The following is a 22,776-nucleotide window of genomic DNA, read 5'->3' on the forward strand; positions in this document are numbered from 1 at the left end:
TTCACACTACATGTGTTTCAGTTGCTTTTTCGGCATCACAAAGAAGGTTATATGGTTGTCAATGTCATAGTTCACATCAGCACTTGCATTTTCAGTGCACTGCAGGTGCTGTAAACAAAGTTGACCACGTTGCATTGTTTATGCACAGAACTCTACTGGAACGCATTGAAACGCCCTTGAATGTACTAAAACGCACATGTCCCTAATTAAATTGAATAAAAAGAAAGTAGAAAAAACTAACTGGAAGGGATACAAAAATGCAATGCAACGTGTCCAAAACACATCCAAAGTGTACTGGAACACACTAAACATGCATGCCAAAAGGGCATGCAAAAACACATCAGGAACACATCTAGACTGTTTCTATAGTGTGAACTAGCCCTTAGGACTTGTTCACACCATTGGTGGTGCAGAAACGCATGCAAGAACACACATTTTCCAGCACAGCAAAGAAATGCAATGCCCTTTGCAGATGTGCGCAGGTACCATGATGAAAACGTAATTGCACCTCCACACGTCTATTAAAAACAGACCCATTCACAGCCACCAAAAAGCATGGCACCACACTACTGTGCGGTTAGGTGCAACACACTTTTAAAATATAATGCCTGCAGTATTTTTGCATGTTCCCACACATCAAGCAGCCCATTGAAATTAATGAGCTGAGGAAAAAAAAAAGTAAAAAATGCCCCATTCACATAGGTCCTCTGGCCTGTACAGCATGAATGAGTGGGTTTTTCATGTGGCTAAAGCCACCTGTTAAACTATGGGGACACATCAGCTGTATGAACACAGGTTTTAATCTGACAGGTGTGAAGGCGTGGGGAACTGGCCCTGAATGCTCACTGTCTGTGTTCAGGGCTGTACACCTGCACCCATATGCTTGTCAAATTATGACCTGCAGCATTTCCATAGTGTAATAAAGGTTGCTTGCAAACGGCGATAGCCACAAAAACAAACCACTGATTCCCACTCTACAGGCCACAGCACCCATGTGAATGAGCCCCAGGACCTCAATTACACACACAGCTTTATTTATGAACTCAGTACAGTTTTATCATTTAGATTTCACAGGAATATGGTTGGGATTATGTCCATTAATAATGTTTTTAGTGTATTTTTACCATAAATATAATTTGGATATTTTCTCTGGCGTTGGGGGGGCTGTCAGGTATGCTGTACGGGGCCCCATGATATCTAACAGTGGCCCTGGGTGTATGCTTGTGTCTGTGCCACCTGTATAGTTAGGAAGAACCTTGAACCTCTGCTATGTACCTCAATGGATCTAGGAATTGGACATGTTTTCAACTGAAAATACAACAATTTTTAGTAATGTTTCCCCAGCAAATGAGGATCAGCTCCTTGGTGGAGAACAGTGATCTCGCCATGTCCAGATGTGGTCTGCAATTCCACAAAAGAACAATTCACAAAGCTCAAAAATAGACTTGCAAATTACCACTAAACTCTCCTAACTACACTCTCATCCACTAAAACTCCCCACTACCACTTCCGGGTGTGTGCAAACGTCCTTCCGCAAACGTCATGGCGTATTTCCGGTATGACAGCTGCTCTAGTGCCTCCTCCAACAGCCGTCTTGGCGTTTATTTGTACACCATAGCAATTTTACATGCGGCTCCATTGTGTATATGACATTCGCAAATATATGTTGGCAGTTCTATTGTGGATTTGGCATTGGTGAATGTATGCTTGCAGCTATACTGTGTATATGACATTGGCAAATATATATTTTCCGGTAAAGGCCCAAAGTCAACATAAATTGGGGGCCCAATATATTACTGTTAAGAGGATTGTAGAAAAAGAATAGGTAGCTGGACATTGAACACGACCTATTCATTGGTACATAACATGGTCTTGTGGTGCAATAGGGGGCTTTTGGTTTGTTAGTTTGGACATACTTGCATATAGCGCTGTCAATTTACGCAGCGCTTTACATATATGTGGTAAATTCACAGCAGTCCCTAACCCTCAAGGAGCGTACTATCTAAGATCCCTAACTTGCATTCATACATATACTAGGGCCAATTTTGACAGGATCCAATTAACCTACCAGCATGTCTTTAGAGAGTGTGAGGAAACCGGAGTACCCGGAGGAAACACACAGGCAGAAAATGCAAACTCCAGGCAGGAGGTGCCATGGTTGGGATTTGAACCAACGACCCTAGTACTGCCAGGTGGAAGTGCTAACCATTTAGCCACTGTGCTACATTCAACTAGAACATGCAATAATGCCCCCAAAAAAATACATAGTTTAAATGTTTATTGATCAAATACACATTCCACATTTATTTGGACAGCAACAAGTAGGTACATTCAATATCTTGGTGGAAAAAAAAAAAAGAAGAAAAGGCAGGATTGATGTTGCTAAAATAGAACGGTCCTGCTCATAAGAGCTTACAATATAAAAGACTATACTTCTAATGAACTGTGCTTTCACAGGTTACAGAAGGAAACAAACGGTTAATATGAATCACTTAGGCTTATCCACAAATCAAGCTGCAGATCAAAATATCAATATAAAAAATACATACGTGCCAAAATAAAAACACCTCCCACCTCCCCAAATCCCCACACATACATTTCTCATCATGTTTGTCTAAAAACTGCATTTCATTCTAACTAAAGCAAACTTGGAAGAGCAGAGCAATGGACATGTGTTAGGATTACAATGCAAAGATAATAAACACACAATCATTGTACAATAACACACAAACACACCTTAGAAGGAAGAACATGCAAAACATTTACAGCCCACATCAAAACACAGCGTGAGTGTGGCCTGGGGCAATTCACCACAATATCTCTTCCTCCCCAAACCACCACAGACAAGGACTTGCAGAAAATAATGTGGCTTGTACAAGGCAAAAATCACCCACTACTGCATCTCTTTATATAAAGGTAGGCCACACCCACCACTGTCATTCATTTGGTCAGAGAAAGTGTTTGAACCTGATTAATTCTCTTCCCACCTGCGTTAACCCTTGGTATACAGGCCCCACAAATCAGAGTCAGAAAGAAAGCCACAGTGAAGTGTACCTGTGCAGCATACAACAGAACATTGAACAGGGATGTAAAAGGGAACCCTACTGGCAATATTTCTTGGGTCTGTGGGCACAATTCACTCCAGATTATCACATGAGTTAAGGCAGTCACATGACCACATCCCGCATGCAATACTGAAAATGTCAATTCACTTTTGCTAGTATGCGGCATTTCCCATAAATCGGAAAAACACTCAGGAAATCAAACATAAAAAGGCCTTACACCCCAGTCACATCAAAGTGGATTTAGAAATCATGCGACTTACAGTGAAGATGTCGATTTCCTTGCGATTTGCAAGATATCTGACACAGATATCTATGCAAATCATCACAAAAGTAGTACATGTACTACTTTAGAAATCAGTGTTGGAAACGCACCCATGTGACTGCTCTAATAGCAGACAATAGGGTGCGATTTGCAAGTCGCATGTCATGCAAATCGCATGCCAAGTCGCATCCAGGGTGCACGATTTCAGGTGCGATTTGGGAATTGAAATTATACCTGATATCGGATCTAATGAATGTGGATGTGAGTGTCTTATTGTAAGCGATTTGCTGCAGCACAATTTCAAATGTAGTTCTTGTCTAACTTTTTTTAGCATTTTGTAGCGATTGCACATATAGACTACAATAGAAGCCGCAATGCAAAACACAATTGAAAACACAATAACTCATTGGTAAATCTACAGAAAACACGGTGAAATTGCAAATAGAAAGCACAATTTTAAATCGCATCTAGTGTGAACCAAGCAGGCAATTCAACAAAGGAAATAAATCTTTGAAGGCATGTAGTATCTGCGTGCTCGGATAAGGGTCTGTTATGGATATGGGGGGGGGGGGGGACTCCATGCCATTATTTTATTATTATTATTTTTTTAATCCTTTTCTCTCTCTCGCTCACTCTTCTCATGGTTTGACAAACTTTCCCAAAAGGAGGTGGAGTGCAAACCAGTATTATCCAATTAATCATTAGTCCAGGCACTTATCTCATCCCATCGTTTGACATTGACATAAGGTGCAGCTTTAAAGGTGTTTGAACAGACAAGGCCTCATTCTAATTCACATTCTAGGGATCATTTACACAGGAAGCAAAGATGCTGAAACCAGCACATGTATGCTAGGGTAGTCACACAGAGATCACACAAATTCATTGCCGTGGTTGGGATTCAAACCAACAACCATAGCGTTGTGAGGCAGCAGTGCTAACCACTAATCCACGGAGCTGTTGAACACTAATCCAGCCTGCATTTCTGTGGTGTTAACGTAATTTTCGGTTTACGAATGAAAATCCATTGAAAATAATGCCTCGGTTTATACAATTGTTAATAATTTTTTTTCGCAATACAAAGTGTATGTCGACGCTGATTTTCAAATGCAAATGCCAGCCTTTTCTTTTTCTTCACTATAGTTCACAAGGTTAGAAGTCACTTTCCCCAAAGTTACAGAAAACTTTGTATCTTTTAATAAACTCAAAGTAAACATTGTTTCCTTTAGGGATATAAATTCCAAAAAATCTTTCTCTTTTAGCTGGAGGAAGTGACAGGTGAATTTCTAAGCTATAGTGAAGGAAAAAAAAGGGAGAATTACATTTAAAAACCAGCAACATAATAAATCAAAAACTGCGTGGGGTCCCCCTCCCATCCATACCAAGCCCTTCGGGTCTGGTATCGATATTAACCGTTTCAATACCGTGCAATTTTACACCTTCCTGCCCAGGCCATTTTTCAGGTTTCAGCGCTCTCACACTTTGAATGACAATTGCGCGGTCATACAACATTGTACCCAAACTAAAATTTTATCATTTTCTTCACACAACTAGAGCTTTCTTTTGGTGGTATTTAATCACCGCTGGGGTTTTTATTTTTTGCTAAATTAACAAAAAAATTTGCCCATCATTGCCGCGAAAATCAGCTGATTTTTATCCAAATTTATGGAGGCCATAGACGGGGAGAAAGCCGGACATTTTTTTACCAAAAAAAGAAAAATCGGTGGTTCAATAGGCCAACGTTACCACCAACAGTAAAAAAAAAAAACGGTCGATTTTCTTCCCGTCTATTGCCGGCATTTACTGTAATTACTTCTGTTCCTTGCAGAGAGCCCCGCTATTATATTTGACATTAAATGAAGCCATCCATTGTATACAACTGTCATGTGACCTGCTGTGATTGGTCACAGCAGGTCACATGGTACCAGCAACGGGAGCCGGTACTCGGATTTGTCATCGGCCGTGTCCGAGGTGCACGGCCGGTGACAGATCGCACTGCTGCGCCGCTCTGCATTAGCGCAAACGGCGCATGTGCGGGAGCACGCCAAATGGCGTGCACCCGGAATGCAGGGACACAATTGAAGCCGCCAAACGGCTAATGGTTAAGGGGTAACTCCACGCCGAAATTAAATAAAAAACAGCGTGGGGTTCCCCCCAAAATCCATACCAGACCCTTATCCGAGCATGCAGCCCGGCAGGTCAGGAAAGGGGGTGGACGAGCGAGCGCGCCCCCTCCTTAACCATATCAGGCCACATGCCCTCAACATGGGGGGGTGCTTTGGGGCAGGGGGGCTCCCCCCCAAAGCACCTTGTCCCCATGTTGATGGGGACAAGGGCCTTTTTTCCGTTAGTGGGATAATTGGTCGGCCGTTTTTTCGGGATTTTGGCACATTTTGTTTATCTGTAAATTTGGAAAAAAATCGTCGGATTTTGCTGATCGGCCAATTTTCGCGGCAATGATCGGCAAAATCTGCTGATTTTTTTCCAAATTTACTGATGAAAAAAATGTGCCAAAATCCCAAAAAACAGCCGACCAATTAACCCACTAACGCCCCAAAAATCGGCTGATTTTTTTTTCGGCTGAAAAATCGGCCGATTTTCACACCGTTAATGGGTTAATTGGTCGGCCATTTTTCTGGATTTTGTCAGATTTTTTTGATCGGTAAAGTTGGAAAAAAATCGGCTGATTTTGCAGATCGGCCGATTTTCACGGCAATGATGGGCAAATCGGCCGATCTTTTTACCGATAAAAAAATCTGCGCATGAGCCATGACCTGCAAGAAAAAAGAAAAAGAAGAAGAAAAGAAGAAGAAGAAGAAGAAAAAAAGTAAAAGAAGAGAAGGAAGAGGAAGTAGAAGAGGAAGAGAAAGAAGGAGAAGAAGAAGAAGAAGGAGAAGAGAAGAAAGAAGAAGAGAAAGGAGAAGAGAAGAAAGAAGAAGAGAAAGGAGAAGAAGAGAAAGAAGAAGAGGAAGAAGAGGAAGAAGAAGAAGAGGAAGAAGGAGAAGAAGAAGAGAGAAGAAGAAGAAGAAGAGAAAGAAGAAGCAGAGAAAGAAGAAGCAGAGAAAGAAGAAGAAGAAGAGAAAGAAGAAGAAGAGAAAGAAGAAGAAGAGAAAGAAGAAGAAGAGAAAGAAGAAGAAGAGAAAGAAGAAGAAGAGAAAGAAGAAGAAGAGAAAGAAGAATTCCAGTCCGCTATTATATTTGACATTAAAAAGTATTGCGGTTGCAACAATGTATCTATTTGTATCCGAAAAAACCATCTGTATCCGAAATGGATACAAATAGATACAATGTTGCAATCGCAATACTTTTTAATGTCAAATATAATAGCGGGGCTCTCTGCAAGGGACAGAAGTAATTACAGTAAATGCCGGCAATAGACGGGAAGAAAATCGACCGATTTTTTTTACTGTTGGTGGTAACGTTGGCCTATTGAACGACCGATTTTTCTTTTTTTGGTAAAAAAATGTCCGGCTTTCTCCCCGTCTATGGCCTCCATAAATTTGGATAAAAATCGGCCGATTTTTGCGGCAATGATGGGCAAATTGGCCGATCTTTTCACCGATAAAAAATCTGCGCATGAGCCGTGACTTGCAAGAAAGAGGAGAAAAAGAAGAAGAAAAGGAATAAGAAAAAGAAGAAAAAGAAAAATGCAGGCCATAGACGCGGCGAAAACTGGCTGTTTTTTTTTTAAAAAAAAAAAAAAATCGGTTGTTCAATCGGCCGACCTTACCACCAACGGTAAAAAAAATAAAATCGGACTATTTTCGCCCCGTCTACGGCCGGCAAATATAATAGCGAAGTAATTACTTCTGTCCCTGCAGAGAGCTGCGCTATTATATTTGACAAAAGTATAGAGGTTGCAACATTGTATCTATTTGTATCCGAATAAAAACATCTATATCCGAAATGGATACAAATAGATACAATGTTGCAACCTCTATACTTTTTAATGTCAAATGTAATAGCGCAGCTCTCTGCAGGGACAAAAGTAATGTTTCAGCTGTCAGCGGGGTTCACCACTGACAGCTGAATTTTAAATAATTTCCGTCAATTAAGTAAATAATTAAAAAAACAGCGTGGGGTCCCCCCTCCCATACATACCAAGCCCTTAGGGTCTGGCATGGATATTAAGGGGTAACTCCACGCCGAAATTTAAAAAAAAAAACAGCGTGGGGTTCCCCCTAAAATCCATACCAGACCCTTATCCGAACATGCAGCCCGGCAGGTCAGGAAAGGGGGGGGGGGACGAGTGAGCACCCTCCCCCCTCCTGAACCATACCAGGCCACATGCCCTCAACATGGGAGGGTGCTTTGGGGCAGGGGGGCTCACCCCCCCCAAAGCACCTTGTCCCCACCTAGCCCTTGGAAAAAAAAAAACTCAATTATTATTATTCAGTATTTATATAGACCCAACAGTTTGCTCAGCGCTTTACAATTTAATGGGAGACAATACAGCAACAATACAAGAGGGTTAGGAGGACCCTGCTCCATGGAGCTTACAATCTAGGAGGGAGGGGCTAGTTGTACAAAAGGTAGTAACTGTGGGGGATGGACTGATAGGAAGAGTAGAAGATTCCATTAATCGCTGAGGGCAGGATAGGCTTCCCTGAAGAGATAGGTTTTCAGAGAGTGAGCAGAGTAGGCGATAGTCTGATCAATTGGGGTAGAGAGTTCCAGAGGATGGGGGAAGCTCTGGAGAAGTCCTGAAGATGAGCATGGGAGGAGGAGACAAAGGAGCTAGAGAGCAGGGGGTCGTGAGAGGAGCGGAGAGTACGGTTTAGGTGATATTTGGAGACAAGATCGGTGATGTAATTTGGGGCAGAGTTATAAATGGCTTTATATGTTATTGGTAATGTTTTGAATTTTATCCCTTGGGCAATGGGAAGCCAGTGGAGGGAACTCAATAAATCAATCATTTCCTGTAACCATCAATGAGTTCCTTACATATTTTGGAACACTCTTCTTTTGCCAACTGCTCCAGGTCTTTCAGATTGGAAGGATTCTTTTTCCCAACTGCAGTTTTGAGATCTCTCCACAGGTGCTCTATGGGATTTAGATCTGGACTCACTGCTGGCCAGTGCAGTAATCTCCAGCGTTTTTGTCTTAAACCATTTCTGGGTGCTTTTTGACGTGTGCTTTGGGTCATTGTCTTATTGTAAGACACATGACCTCTGATGGAGACCCAACTTTCTGACACTGGGCCCTACATTGTACCCCAGAATTCTTTGGTAGTCTTCAGATTTAATAATGCCATGCACACAGACATCCAGTCCTTGAAGCAGCAAAGCAACTCCAAAACATCAGTGAACCTCCACCATGTTTGACTGGTGCAAATGGTTGCTTTAAAACTGGGCCTGGGTGCAGTCTTGCAGCCAGTTAGGGGAGAAGAGCACCGTGTCATGTACTTGAGCTGGAAGCCAAACAAATATATATATATTAATTTGCGGAAAGGGAGTGTTATCGTGATAAAGTGCAAATTAGAAACACTCTGGTGCTACCTGTAAGGCCAACCCTTAAAGCTTCCCAGTCAAAACCCACTCACCAGGATGGCATAGAATAATGACAAGTACTCACAAGTCACCAGGTGGTTCTTAGCCCTCCGGGATTTTAAGCTTTCAGTGGTGTACAGACCTGGGAGTGTAAACCAGTATGTAGATGCTCTTTCCTGGGTCTACTACCACTTTGCTCAGAGTGTCCAGACCCCCAGGCTGGAACACTGAGGAAATATGTAGTGAGTATCCTGGGGAAGGACTAAGAGAGGGTTATTTATTTTTGGGGGGGTAGATGCTTCCCTTACTGCCCTGCCTATTAAACAAGTGAGCTTAGTGAGACAAAAATAGGAAGAGGAAAGAGCGGTTTTCAAACCTGCATCCCAGGAAAAAGCAATTATATTGGGCTGCCTGAAAGATATGTATGCCTTGGACTTTCCCAAGGCTAGAAAGCCTCGTACTTCTGGTACTACAAAGGTGCAGTGCACTGAGGGGTGCAAGTCTGCTTTGTAAATTTCTGTACTGAAGAAAGCATTTTCTTTGTGTTTGCCAATAAAAATAAAAATAACTTTTGTTTTCACAAAATTGTATTGTGGAGCTTGATTAACCCCTGATCCCCACACCCACTTCTCATGTTCCATTTCTCCTCATGGAAAATCTGGAATATGAATAATTCACAAAATGGGTCCTTCAGACCACATATTACCGACAACTAATTTCTGGAATCTAGTTAGAAAGAGACGTATTCCTTTCTCTCATCCTGGGAAGATTCTTATTGATGTATCCACTGCCCTATTCCTTGAGTCGAGTTCATTGAAACATTTAGCGCTTTAATCTGTTCTCCACTGGACATCATTTGGAGGCTTCAAGATATTAACACTCTTCCTGCAACTGTCTGGCTGACTGACTCTCTGCTTTAACCACTTCCCGACCGGCCGTTGCATATAAACGGCCGGACGGTGGCACTGCAGGGTCGGGTGGCCGTTTATGAACGGACTCCCCGCACCCTGCTTGTGCGCGCTCCCTGGGAGTGCGCAGCACCGCGATCCGGTGCCCGCTGTGTCCTCCGGACACAGTGAAACACCAATCGACGGACAGGACCTCTGTACGAGGTCCCGATCATGTGATCACTGATTGGCCAATCAGTGATCACATGCAAAGTAGTAAGCAAGATGTCACTTGTGACATCATTGCTTACTACGTGTGAAATCTGTGAATGATCACAGAGGACACATGGTACAAGGCTATTCACAACAGCCTTGTACCATGTGACAAGCTGTGACCAATCACAGCTCACTCAGTACTTCTCAATGAGTGCAGGAATGCACACAGAGAGAAAGAGAAATGATTGCTTTTACATCCTATATGGGTGTAAAAGCAATCAGTGTAAAAAAAAAAAAATCTTCATCACCCCCCACAAGTAGTACAGTGTCACCATGGTGACACTGTACTGCTAGGGTGACAGTATGTAAAAAAAAAAAAAATAATAATACTATAAAGAAATAAAATAAAAATGTAAAAAAAATGTTTAAAAATTATAATTTTTTGTTATAAACTAATTATTTTTTTTTGTTTTTTTACTAAAAAAATAACGGAATAAATTTTGGCAAAGATTTATGATGAAATATTATTTATTTGCAAAATTTTATAAAAAAAACACTTTTGTTCAAAATTTTTGGACTTTTTCATTTACATAGCAAAAAAAATAAAAATCCCAGCGGTGAATAAATACCACCAAAATAAAGCTTTATCTGTCTCAAAAAAATGGTAAAAAATTAATTTGGGTACAGTGTTGCATGACTGCACAATTGTCATTTAAAGTGTGATAGCGATGAAAGCTGAAAATTGCCCTGGTCAGGAAGGGGGTAAAAGTGTCCGGTCTGGAAGTGGTTAAAGTGTTGAGTGTATCTTCATAATTCACTATGTCTTTTCTAGATGGAAGTATTGCTTCCGTATTCCTGCATCTAACATTCCCCATTATAAACATTGAGAGTCATACATGTGCCTCCCTTCTTCCTTACAATGGAAAATCCATCTTTTATAAGTGGTGTGATATGGGGGATATTTAGCTCAGTGGTAGATGCATTGTATAGTGAAGTCCATGTCAGGCGAAACTGTATTTAAGGGCCTGGAAGCCCACTGTTATTAAAAAACAGAAACAAAGCAAAAGTCATAAAGTTGCTCATGAGGGGTCCTTCTTCAGCAAACTCTTTAGTCAACAGCCCCCGCTGTGGACTTGCTAGTCAAATCAACTTTCCCAACCCCATCTTGGGTAACCCTGAATTTGGCTCTGGTCTTTGCCATCCCCAATTTCTTCACCTTAAAGCCTCCGGCCACACCCATCTGACTGATTTTCTGACTTCAGGGTGTGCACGCTTCTCCTCAGACCTCTATCGACTTGCTGACCCTCCCTTGGATTTCTGGGGAGGACTTCAGTTACGTTTTTTTCTCCGACACTGCTCCCTCACTCCAGGCATATCCAGACCCCTTACAAGTTTTGAGTCCATCTGCCATAGGGGGGAACCGGTAAGCCATTCCCTCTCCAAGATATATGCGTCCCTGATCCATCCGGGAGCTGACTACATCCCACCTTTTCTGGCCAAATGGGATGCAGACTTACACCTACAACTCACGACGCAGCAAAAAGGGAGAAAATTCTCCATTTCTCCCACAAATCCTCTATTGCCTCAAGGGTTCAGGAAACCAGCTACAAAATACTCACCAGGTGGTATAAAGCTCCCCACTATACTCCATCACATTTCCCATAAGATATCTGGCTCCTGCTGGTGCTGTGGGGTGGGTGAGGGATCCATGGTCCACATCTTTTGGCAGTGCCCACTAATTCAGCCTTTCTGGAAAGCAGTGCTCTGTGTCATTAAACAATTCACTAATGTTGACCTAAACCATGACCCTGCGGCCTGTTTGTTGCACTGGCCAGAGAGACCTACTAAAAAATACAAGCACTCCCTCACCATACAACTCCTGAATGCTGCTAAAGCATGCATTCCTCTCTGCTGGAGAGATGTTAACCCGCCAATGAAAGCCCTTTGGTTTACTAACGTCAATGAACTCAGGGACATGGAAGACCTTATGGCCACACAGCACAATATGAAGGAAGTGTTTACTGCAACTTGGAGACCCTGGCACTATTTCATGTACACAGATGCCTACGTCAGGGTGATGGCTACAACTCAGTGATTCTGCTCCCACGACTCCCAGCCTCTTACCCGGTGGAGGGATCCCCCCTTCTCTTTTCTCTTCTTTTCGGGGAGCTCTGGACTGTTTTTCTTCTTATTTACCCTTCCCCCCAGCTCTTGGAAGCACCTTCCATACTGTTTTTATGTTTACAACTTGATATATGTTGATTTCTTACCATATCTGGAATCAGACTACCGTAAGAGTCTGTCATTCCTCAACCCCGTTAATGTGATCTACGCTCAATGTAAAACGTTTTATTTTATGTTTTCGGCTTATGTTTCAGTACTCTATTGTTATTTGGAGTTAGGTTATTTCAGTATTGCTTAGACTATCGATGACATTTTTATGACATGGTATTTTCCTATTGTATGACATTATGTTATGTGTTTTTGAACCCACATCTGTAAATTGTTAAAACCTTATTAAAATATAGGAATTAAAAAAATCTACTTTCTCGGTCTCTCCAGACTCGCATAGCTGTTCTGACTCTCCAAATCCTATGGGCAAGAAGTCGCCCCCCCAACATAGGGTCACGTTTACCAAGCAGGTCACCCCACCTGGCTGGAGCACACTGCTATCTTCAGACACAGCCTGTGTCTCTGAATAGCAGCAACTGCCCTGAGCTATGCTAAGACCTGGCTAATAATGATCCTTACCACCTGTGCACTCAATACAAGCTGTAGGCAATTAGCAAAGCAAGGACACAGGACTGTAGGCTCCCTCCCACCCAATACTCTTTGGAGCCTTCAAGCTTCCAGACCCAAGCTGGACTTACCAAATCCAGAGAAAACCTAAGTCACAATTTTCTCTGCTCACAATATATCTGCTGGCACTTCTTAAACTAACTCTTTGAGAGTCCTGTGTCCTTTTTAAACCCATTATATAGAGGCAAGGACACCAATGTGCAATACAATATATCCTTCTCACTACTTATCCTTTTATGTAGATGCTGGAGATCACCTTACCCTTTCTTTTGAAGGGATTTCAAATTACTACCCATCCAGCTTACTCTCCCCAACAGATTTGTTGTTAAGAGGGCTGTTATAACCAAGCATTTCTCTTGAAACACTACTTATCTATAAGGTACATGCCACCCTCTCCCTGTACTCAAAGGTTAAAAGGTGTTCCACTTAAAGTGGAATTCCAGGCTCTTACTAACTAAGCCCAAAACTTCTCCCACTACCCTCCTAACTCCTATTCTTACTGCTCTGTAGAAAGAAGAGGCTTATACTTACCTATTCTCAGGGTGATCCAATCCAGTCTCATGATCTCCCCAGCAGTCAGCTTAAAAGGGAGAGGAGAGATCGACAACAGCTGAAATACCTGGGCAATGATATCACTCATAAGCTTACTATGGGACTTCTGTTGTCGGCTGTCCCTCCTCTCCCCTGAAGCCGCCGGGGAGGGCTGCATTCAGAAGGTTTTTTACCTTAATACAGAGAACGCTTTACACATATGCTCAATACCTGAAAGTTTGGGAACCATGGGTTGCCCATAATGAAAATTTGAATCTGGACCACTCCTTGCTCTCAACTTGATGCTAATGTAGCTCTCCACCGTGGACTTGTGACTGTATCCTGCGGGATCCTGACCCCCCCCCCCACTTTTCCACTCTCTTCGCTCCTACTAGTTGTTTTTTGGTTTTGGGCCTTCATGGGCTCTTCTCTTTTTGCTAGCTTGTACAGAGTGCTCAGACTACCTTCTCCCCCTGGGTTCTGGGTGGATCTTATCATACATGAAGTGCAGGCCCCACCTGCTTGAGCAACTTTTTGCACTGCTACACATTCATGTTCTGGTTGTGTTAGTTATATGAGCGGTACTTGTCAAGCCATCTGCTTACTTTTGTACTGCCACTGTAATCATAGGCCTCTTGGCCCATTTTTCATATACCTTACTGTCTCATTGGAGCTTATGGTCTCTGATGTTATCTTACACTGTATGTAACCCTTTCGGAAAATTTCAACAAATACTTTTGTAAAAGAAAAAACCTTCAGCCTTGATAACCACTTTCATTCAGAAGAGAAACTATCCTATTAACATTATTTTTTGCCCAATTCACAGAGAACAAATGTACATGTAGACTTGCTAGGATGGCTATGCAATATTTTTTATAAATAGACACCCCCCACCTTAATGTTTAAACTCCACCTTCCGCTCAGCGAACAGTCTCTCACCTTTAAAGATGTACCTCATACAAATAATGTCAAACAAAGTTTACACCCCTTCAGGAGGAAAATGGCAACCAGAACACAGCTCTTGCAGGGTCAGACTTACAGGTTCATTAAAATAAAATTTCTCTATATACGCACTCCGCTTCTGCACACAAAGTACATAATGTGTAATTAACAAGGGTTGCTGTGAAAGGACTCCAATGATCCAGTGGATCTGAGTGCAGGTTCAGATATAACAGCTGTCTTTGACAGCTCGGTCTCTGTACTGGGAGCAGGCAGTGAGTACACTTTCAGCAAAGAAACCGCTGCCTCCATAGATGCATACGTGTGGCATGTGGGCATTAAAGGCCACCTTCTTTGCCACAACGCATGTGTTACATGGGTGGCAATAAGTTAATCAAACTAACCAAAAATCATAGTTTTCTTTTAAGAAAATAGCCACTATGAGACCAAACTGAAATTTGGCCTTTGTTTATTTCACAAGACCTCTCAAGATCATATACATCAGAACAATATTGCTTTAGTAGGTAATACCTCCAAAGACTTTTTGTAGTCACCCAGATGAAATGAACAGTAACCAATCCACAGGTCTGTGTCTTCTTCGCTCTCCCCAGCTTGACGCTTGAACTAAAGAAAAATGCATAAACATCTCTGTTAATGTTTTGTTTCAATTTTCTTTTTACTATTATCAGTATGACTATTACCAAAGCACATTTTCTGCAGCACTAATACACAAGACAAAAAAGACTTTGTGAAAGGCAGTTTATTGTACTAGTTATTGTACATGTTACTTATAAAATACAGTATAACCGCTTAGCTTACATTTTATAAGTGCCTACACAAACCATTTTAAAAATGATGAGGACATGCAAATTTAACAGGGCAGGGAGAAATAGAGTGAGGAAAGAAAAGAGAGCTGTAAAATAATCTGCTTGGCAATGGTAAAATTAGAAATTTTTTTTTAGGGGAAAGTTTTTGGTGCAAATTCTATTTCTGCAACATTTTTACATTTTTTTCATATGGATGTTGTGGACTTTTGAAATTATTTATCAAGACATAACCTTAATTCTGATAGCAAACCAGCCTAGCCATCTGCTAAGGGTTAACTTGTCTTGGTTGAAAATTCAAAGGACCCTCCAGTTAAGAAATTTACATAATGAGTGAAGTGAGCTTTTTCCAAGACAATAGACTGTTTGGACTGTCAACAAATACGGTTTATATATTGGGGTTGAGTGGAAGACGTCTACAAAAGTTAAATAGACAGCCAAATAGGACTTCGACCTTCAAACATTGAGTCATCACACCTAACTAAAAGACAATGATAAGACGGGAACTCAACTGGTTGAAAGTTTGCCCAGAACCTTGTAGAGTGTGATGAACCTACAAACCTCTGGAACTATCACAATATACTATTATCCACTAAGGTTGAAAGTATAAATGGTTGTTTACTCTGACTCCAACACAATAGCCAGGTAAACAGAGAGTCTTTCCCTACCCATGGGAAATGTTGATTCTGAAACAAAAAGGTTAAATTCAGGACATTTAAGGCTAAGAATTGAATATATCTACCCATGGAGATATTACCAAAAAGCATAGTATCAATGGATGTTATAAAGAATCTGTTTCACACACCACAAAATATTCAGCTGAATGGGGATTGTATATCACTAACTTGAGTAATGAGATGAGAAAAAAATAAGATATATTGTGAATTAGCATTAGTTGTATATCTTACCAGGAAACAAATGCTTTCCCACAAGTTTGTATCTCAGGAAGATGAATAACTGAATATACATATATCTTCCATAGTTCTTATCTAGGACATTATAGGTATAATCAAATATATATATCTGGATAAGACGTATATCTAATACCTGAAATCACCTTGAGTTCCACCCGAGATGTGAGTCATCATAAATACTCAAATTGTTCTATGATACATGACTGCCATCTGGCGGATAGGTGAGAAATAGCTTATGTACATACATTTCTCAACCAGCCAATCAAGAAGCCTGGTGGGAGGGTATCTTAGAACAATAGTTTAGATGGTATAAAAACCCATGCACCTCATTTAAAAAAAAAAAACTCATTGAAAAAAGAACAACTAACTGAAGAACCTGACTGAAAACTGACTGAAGAAACCTGAAGACATCTGAAATCCATCTCTGCTGTCTATCAACTCTTCCATCTTTTCAAACTTCCAAAACTTTACTAAATTTCTAAACCTCTGAATCTCTAACTTCCTACATTCTCCTACACTATTGAACTATATCTCACTTCCCCCTGTGGTCATCCCTGAAGGCGTACCATTGCCAGCTGGATCCACTGGAAAGTTTCATAGTCTGACTTCCGGGTGTGGTGAGACTGTCCATTTAATTTTGCATTGCATATTTTCTCTGTTGTGTAGAGTAACAGAATTACCTTAGAGTGATCACAGCTGTATTGGGTGGATATATATATATATATATATATATATATATATATATATAGAGGGATTCCGTATTACTGTTAAATATTGTTGGTGTCATATTACAAAATTTTTCATATTTTATAAATTATTAAATATTAATAATTAGAGTATAATTTATCAGGGAATATCTTCTTCCATTGCTATGGCCACGTAATGAGAGAAAATAACCTCTGAAATACTCTAAAATTATTAGTTATTAATAAATATAATTTTTAATCATTATCATTTAGAAATTTGTTATATTGATTTCATTATATAGAAAGGTTATTTCGTGTATGATCTTGATATAGTCTATCTTTGATCGTGTGTACTAGTATTCATTCATCACCAGTCTTTTGCGTTTTGTGTTAATATATATGTAATTTTTGTACATAAATAAATTTTTATATTTATCTATTATAAGGCAAATTTTGTGTGTATGGTACGAAATCATACTGGCTAAAAGAATTCAAGGTCTAATAATAAGTGGTGATCAAATTATCAAGGTGTCCAAATTATTGGTTTACTAAATATTTGCCGTATTTTAACGGCTGGAGGCACTGTAATATTTCATCTAAGGGAAAGGGACAATGCCCTTTATAAGTAGAATATATCCTTACATAAACCACCACATGGATCATAAAGAAAAATCAAAGTTTGTAGCGTGCAACCCAGCTGTCCCAAACTCTCTGTAAATTAGAACTGCAATCATTTTTTTCATTTTTCATATAATTGTAGGTTGACATTTTAGATTTCCTTTAAAGAGATGTTGGAGTTCTACCAGGCTTTGGTGCTGCTGTGAAAATGCAGGAGTGAGAAGAATTAGATGTTAGAGCAGTTGAGTGGCTTTTTATTTAAGAAGACTTGAGGAGGATTGTTTTAAGGACTAAATCTGTCACGTACTTGGTTGGGGAGCCTGAAGTGGAGAGAGGGCGTCCTCTTGCAGCTCCAGCTCGGAACCCCTGAAAGTGGGAACAGGGGAGCAGAGCCAGGAGGGGCAGGAGTGCCGTGCAGATCTTGCGGCTATCAGCAGGTAGCTGGGGACCCAGGAGGTCCGGACACAAGCCAGGTGTGGGTGCAGGGATGTAGGTGCAACAGCAAGCAGGTGTGGCAGCAGTCAGAGTCCGGGTCTTGGGACCGAGCACCAGTGCGTGGATGCGGTGGCTGACGGGTATGGCGGTGGTCCGGATGTAGGCCAGATGCAGAGCCGTGGGTGCAGCGGTAGGTAGATATGGTAGCTGACAAGATGCAGGTCAGGTGCGGGTGCAGGCAGAGTAATACAGCAGAGTCAGGCAGGCCGGGTCGGTAACAAGCGGGCAGATCAGTACAAGAGGAGCAGGCAGGAGAATGGTCAGGGATAGCCGGGGTCGGTGCAGGCGGAGTTCTCTCTCAGGCGGGTATACAGAATGCAGGTATCAGGATCAGTCAGGAAATGTGTGCAGGGACGTATTTAGACCAGAAGGCAGTGATTTCCATATGATGCAGGTTTAAATAGCACGCCAGACATGACGTGTGCGCTACTGCGCATGCGCGAGCCTTCCACGCTCCCGGGCCTGCGCACTCGCACTCGAGGGAATCCGTCGCACTGCTGCATGGCGACGGGATCCCTGACAAAATCATTTGAAAATTACAGAAGAGGACAGCCAAGACCTGACCCTAAATAGTACTGAGAGCTAATACACCTTTTATGTCTGATGATACACTATACAAGACTTAAGCATAAAAGGAATTATGACTCCAAGATCCCTCAAAAGACGCTAGCAATAATCACTGTGTCACTGTGTTCTCCCAGCAGGGACAGCCCCTCCACCCCCCCACCCCAATTTTCTAGGGTAGCCACAGAAGAAAATTTAGAGAAGGGAATACAGTATGTACAGCACAAAATACTTAACCCACAAAGCTATCAAAGCACATACCACATCTGCTTTTGGGTCCTAGGACCTGGCTGCCTGTAAACGGTCTACCTTCTTAGAGACTACTTCAAAGCCTATTATCAAAACAAAGAAGCCCACAATGACATGTCATTTTCTGGCAATTTTAAAACTCTTTACCTTTGTAAATATCACTCCTTCACAGGCAGAATGTGACACTCCCAGAAATGTAAAAAAAAAAACAAAAAACAAAATCACTGTTCTGGCCAAATTTATTTTTTCTATTAAATTTGTTTTTGCATGATACACATTTTCCCGGTTAGTGAACTCCTCCCTTTACTATTTTGTGCACCTGCTTGCCAACTAGCCAAGAAAATGTGCATTTTTAATTTGATAGATTCGGCTCCAATGGATTTCAGTGGGGTCTGGGTTTGGCATCTGCAGTTCTTTGAAGTCTGTCGAACCCAGGACAACTGGACTCTGGGGATCCCAAAATGGGATTTTGTAGGCAGTTACTACCATATTCTTCACCCAAGTAACCAAAATCTGGTTCTATCAACATCTGCAAAATATGAAAGGCACTTGAAAGCTACAGGTAAGTATAAACATTTTTTCAGATAAGGACTTGACCACAGGTTTGGAGGTCTTGGAGTACATGGTCTTCCTACTGTGGAGGAAGTAACCTTACAGTGTTCAGAGAGCTTAGGTCTGAAAGAAATGTTTGGAGAAGGGGAGGGAAAGAGAACCTTTTGCAAAGGATTATTGACCTTGCAAGTCTAAGGATAATGTAGTGTTTTGGCCCCCAGTAAGTATTCTTAGTAATTTCATCTGACAAGCTGGTCCCCTAAAAATTGCAAGTGCAAAAGGGCATCTTGGATGCCTGGTAAGCTGTCAAACACTTTCCATAGTAAGGTGCAGTAGTGAATCTGCTAAGGTATGCATGGATTGTGGTAGCAGCTGTAGCTTTTTATTAGTAGGATCTCTAAATAAAGGGGCGTACCCTCTACTGAAGTGGTAGGTTGCTTATTTTTTTTAGGAATTGCTCTGTGAAGGTATAGAGGACTGAGAAGCGTTTAGATGGTAAAAATGGACCATACTGATGCTTTCATTCTTTGCAGAAAAAAAAAGTATTATAAGCAGAGTGCTTCAGTTTGTAGGATACTTGGACAGGCTCCTTGCTGGAAGCAGTGGGGGAAGAATCTTCTAACTCTAACTTTCTATCAGGAAATTAAAGTTACAGGCTGTTAAACTTCACTAAGTGAATGTAGAGATTCCGCATAAAAGGATACACTGTGGGGGGCTCCCTGATTAGCTTGATAGAAAGCAGAATCTCCAAGTCCAAATCAAATGGAATCAGAAGAAGGATGGAAGTGTTTTCAGCCCCTGCAGTCAGACACAATTTGAGTTGCGTCATTAAATTTCCAATGCAGGGGAAAACAAAATCAGAGTTAGACATACCAGTAACTCTGTTTCCAGAAGTCTTCCGGAACAGCATATGAGAGAGAGCATGACTCCACATCAAGAGACAGGAAACACAAAAGGAGGACTTCAAAAATGTGGTCCATCAGTCTAGTTAGTCACTACTTTGTCCAAGAAAAACCTGGGACGTATGTAACTGAAAGGCAAAACCATAAAGTAAAAACCTAGAGAGGGACTCCCTGCTGTCCTGGAAAACTCCTGGAGTTACTAATAAGTCTAACTCTGATTTTTCCAAGCAATCTGTCCAAGACAGCACAACAGACGATAAGCGGCAAGTTACCTAATTAGGGGAGGACAACCACCTGAAGAACCTTTATCCTATGTAAATCTGTACCCGGCCTTTGCTCCACAAAAAAAAACAAAAAAAAAAAAACAATTCTGCAACTTGTATCTTCAGACTGCTTATCAAGATCCCAATTAACCCCATCTTGTATAAATTCTAGATAGAAGGCATTTGCATAGAGACTCCTTTGCTCTGAAACCAATCAGAGAAGACCTTCCACATGTTACCATAAATGGCTTGAGAGACCTTCCTGCTGGAGAAAAAAACTACTGATTGCCCTATCTGACAGCCCTTCAGTTTTCAGAATGTGTGTGTGTGTGTATGTATGTATGTATGTATGTATGTATGTATGTATGTATGTATATATATATATATATATATATAGTGCATATATATACCCCAGCGCCCAAATAAACAAACTCAGTGATTATGCAGCTATGTCTTGATAACGCCCTGTGGGGGGGGGGGGGGGGGGCGAAACGCGTTGACGTACTTCCGGCCCGCCGTCATTTGGGTCTACGTCACTTTCGGTGTTTGGAACGCAAGCCGAGTGCGTTCCAAGTGGCCATCTTTAGAGGGGGAAGGCTGATCATCCTCTGCTATTCAACTGAAGCGTGAGATCCTTACGTATCTTTCTAAGTGTGGAACTTGGATGCTTATAAGCCATATAGGCGATTAAACAAGGCTTTTGTATTATATTGGACCATGTGAGTGGCCTGAATTTATCCTTTTATTTATGATTATATGGCAGTATTACACTATGTGGTTTCTTTTTTTTCTCTGCAATATTGAGGATTTCATGGAGGAATAAAGTGGAGGCGTTTTATCCCCATTAATGGTGAATAAGAAGTTTTGATCTTACCTAGAGGGCTTAGGATCCCTTATATCCTATAAGGCTCATTACTCACCTGCATCTGGTGAGTGCGGTTGATATTATTTTGCACGTAGTGGAAGGTGGTAGCATATGTTGAATAAATTATACACTGAAATTCAATGAAAATAAGGACATTTTTTTCACTTGGACATTTGATTTTGGATTTATGCACTTATAATATATTTATTTGGAGATCTTGATCCTGCGCTGTTATTTTGATGATATATATATATATATATATATATATATATATATATATATATATATATACACACACATATACACACACACACATATACATACATACATACATACATACATATACACACACACACACACACTTGCCTTGTTGGAACAGGGTGGCCGTCCACCAACCATCCACTACTCTATCCATCTGGACCATCCAGGGTTGCATGGCACTCATCAGTGAACAGGACTGTTTGAAAATTAGTCTTCATGTATTTTTCTGTCCAATGCAGCCGTTTCTGCTTGTGAGCATTGGTTATTGGTGGCCGAATAGAAGGTCTATGCACAGTTGCAAGACTCTGGAGGACTATACACCTTGATGTCTGTGGGACTCCAGAGGCACCAGCAGTATGGTATTTTAGCAGCTGCTCTCTTGATCCGATGCATGGATCTGGTAGAAATCTTCCTCAATGTGCCTTTATCTGCACAAACCCGTCTGTGCTCTGAATCAGCCACAAATCTCTTAATAGTGCGATGATCACGCTTAATTTTTCGTGAAATATCTAATGTTTTCATACCTCGTCCAAGGTAATGAACTATTTCACTCTTTTCGGCAGCAGAGAGATCCTTTTTCTTCCCCATATTGCTTGAAAATGGTGCTCTGCTTAATAATGTGGAACACCCTCCTTTAGTAGTTTTTCCTTAAATTGGGCTCACCGGCCAATCTAATTATCACAGGTGTCCGAGATTGTTTTCAGTGATCAAAAGAGCCCTGTCACAAAATGCCATCCATGAGTGAAAATGAAAAACAAAATATTTAATCTTTGTGACACTTAAATAGAATTTGCATAATAATTTGGAACACGGTGTATGTATATATATATATATATATATATATATATATATATATATATATATATATATATATATATATATATATATACACACACACACACACACACACACACACACACACCGTGTTCCAAATTATTATGCAAATTCTATTTAAGTGTCACAAAGATTAAATATTTTGTTTTCCATTTTAACTCATGTATATACACACACACACACACACACACACATATACATACATATATATATATATATATATATATATACACATACATATATATTACACACACATATACACACACGTCATTCTGCACAAAGGTGCCGCCCTGTAGCAGTATATCTGCTATAAGGCGGTCCTTAAGCGGTTAATATGTCTTATGTGTTTTCATTCACATAGCGCAACTCAAAAAAAAAAAAACTTTTACATGCTCTTTTCTGATTTAGCACTGAAAAATCCTACTTACTTCTTACTGTCTCTGTGTTTGTGAGAGGGTTGGGGAGCTGTGTTTCCCATAACTAACCCTTTCTAGTTAAACTAGATTTGAATACTGACTGTCCTAACAAACATTTAAATATTTAAATATTTAGAAGCCTGATTTC

At 40.9% G+C, this 22,776-nt stretch overlaps 1 protein-coding gene across 4 annotated transcripts in view; it reads right to left on the reverse strand.

The window, feature by feature from the left end:
- Nucleotides 1-22,776, reverse strand: part of IFT56 (intraflagellar transport 56) — a 555,685-nt gene that overhangs the window by 518,136 nt on the left and 14,773 nt on the right. For 3 of the 4 annotated variants that reach the window (XM_089660945.1, XM_089660944.1, XM_089660942.1), the window contains exon 3: nt 14,717-14,809. In XM_089660945.1, coding sequence (XP_089517071.1) covers nt 14,717-14,809 — 93 coding nt within the window. Of the gene's footprint in view, nt 1-14,716; nt 14,810-22,776 lie in introns of those variants that run through there. The other variant, XM_089660946.1, reaches the window with a different exon arrangement.

This window comes from Staurois parvus, unplaced genomic scaffold, assembly GCF_062004578.1.
Source record: "Staurois parvus isolate SC_StPar_1 unplaced genomic scaffold, SC_StPar_1.0 ptg001291l, whole genome shotgun sequence".
NCBI classification, from domain to species: Eukaryota; Metazoa; Chordata; class Amphibia; order Anura; family Ranidae; genus Staurois; species Staurois parvus.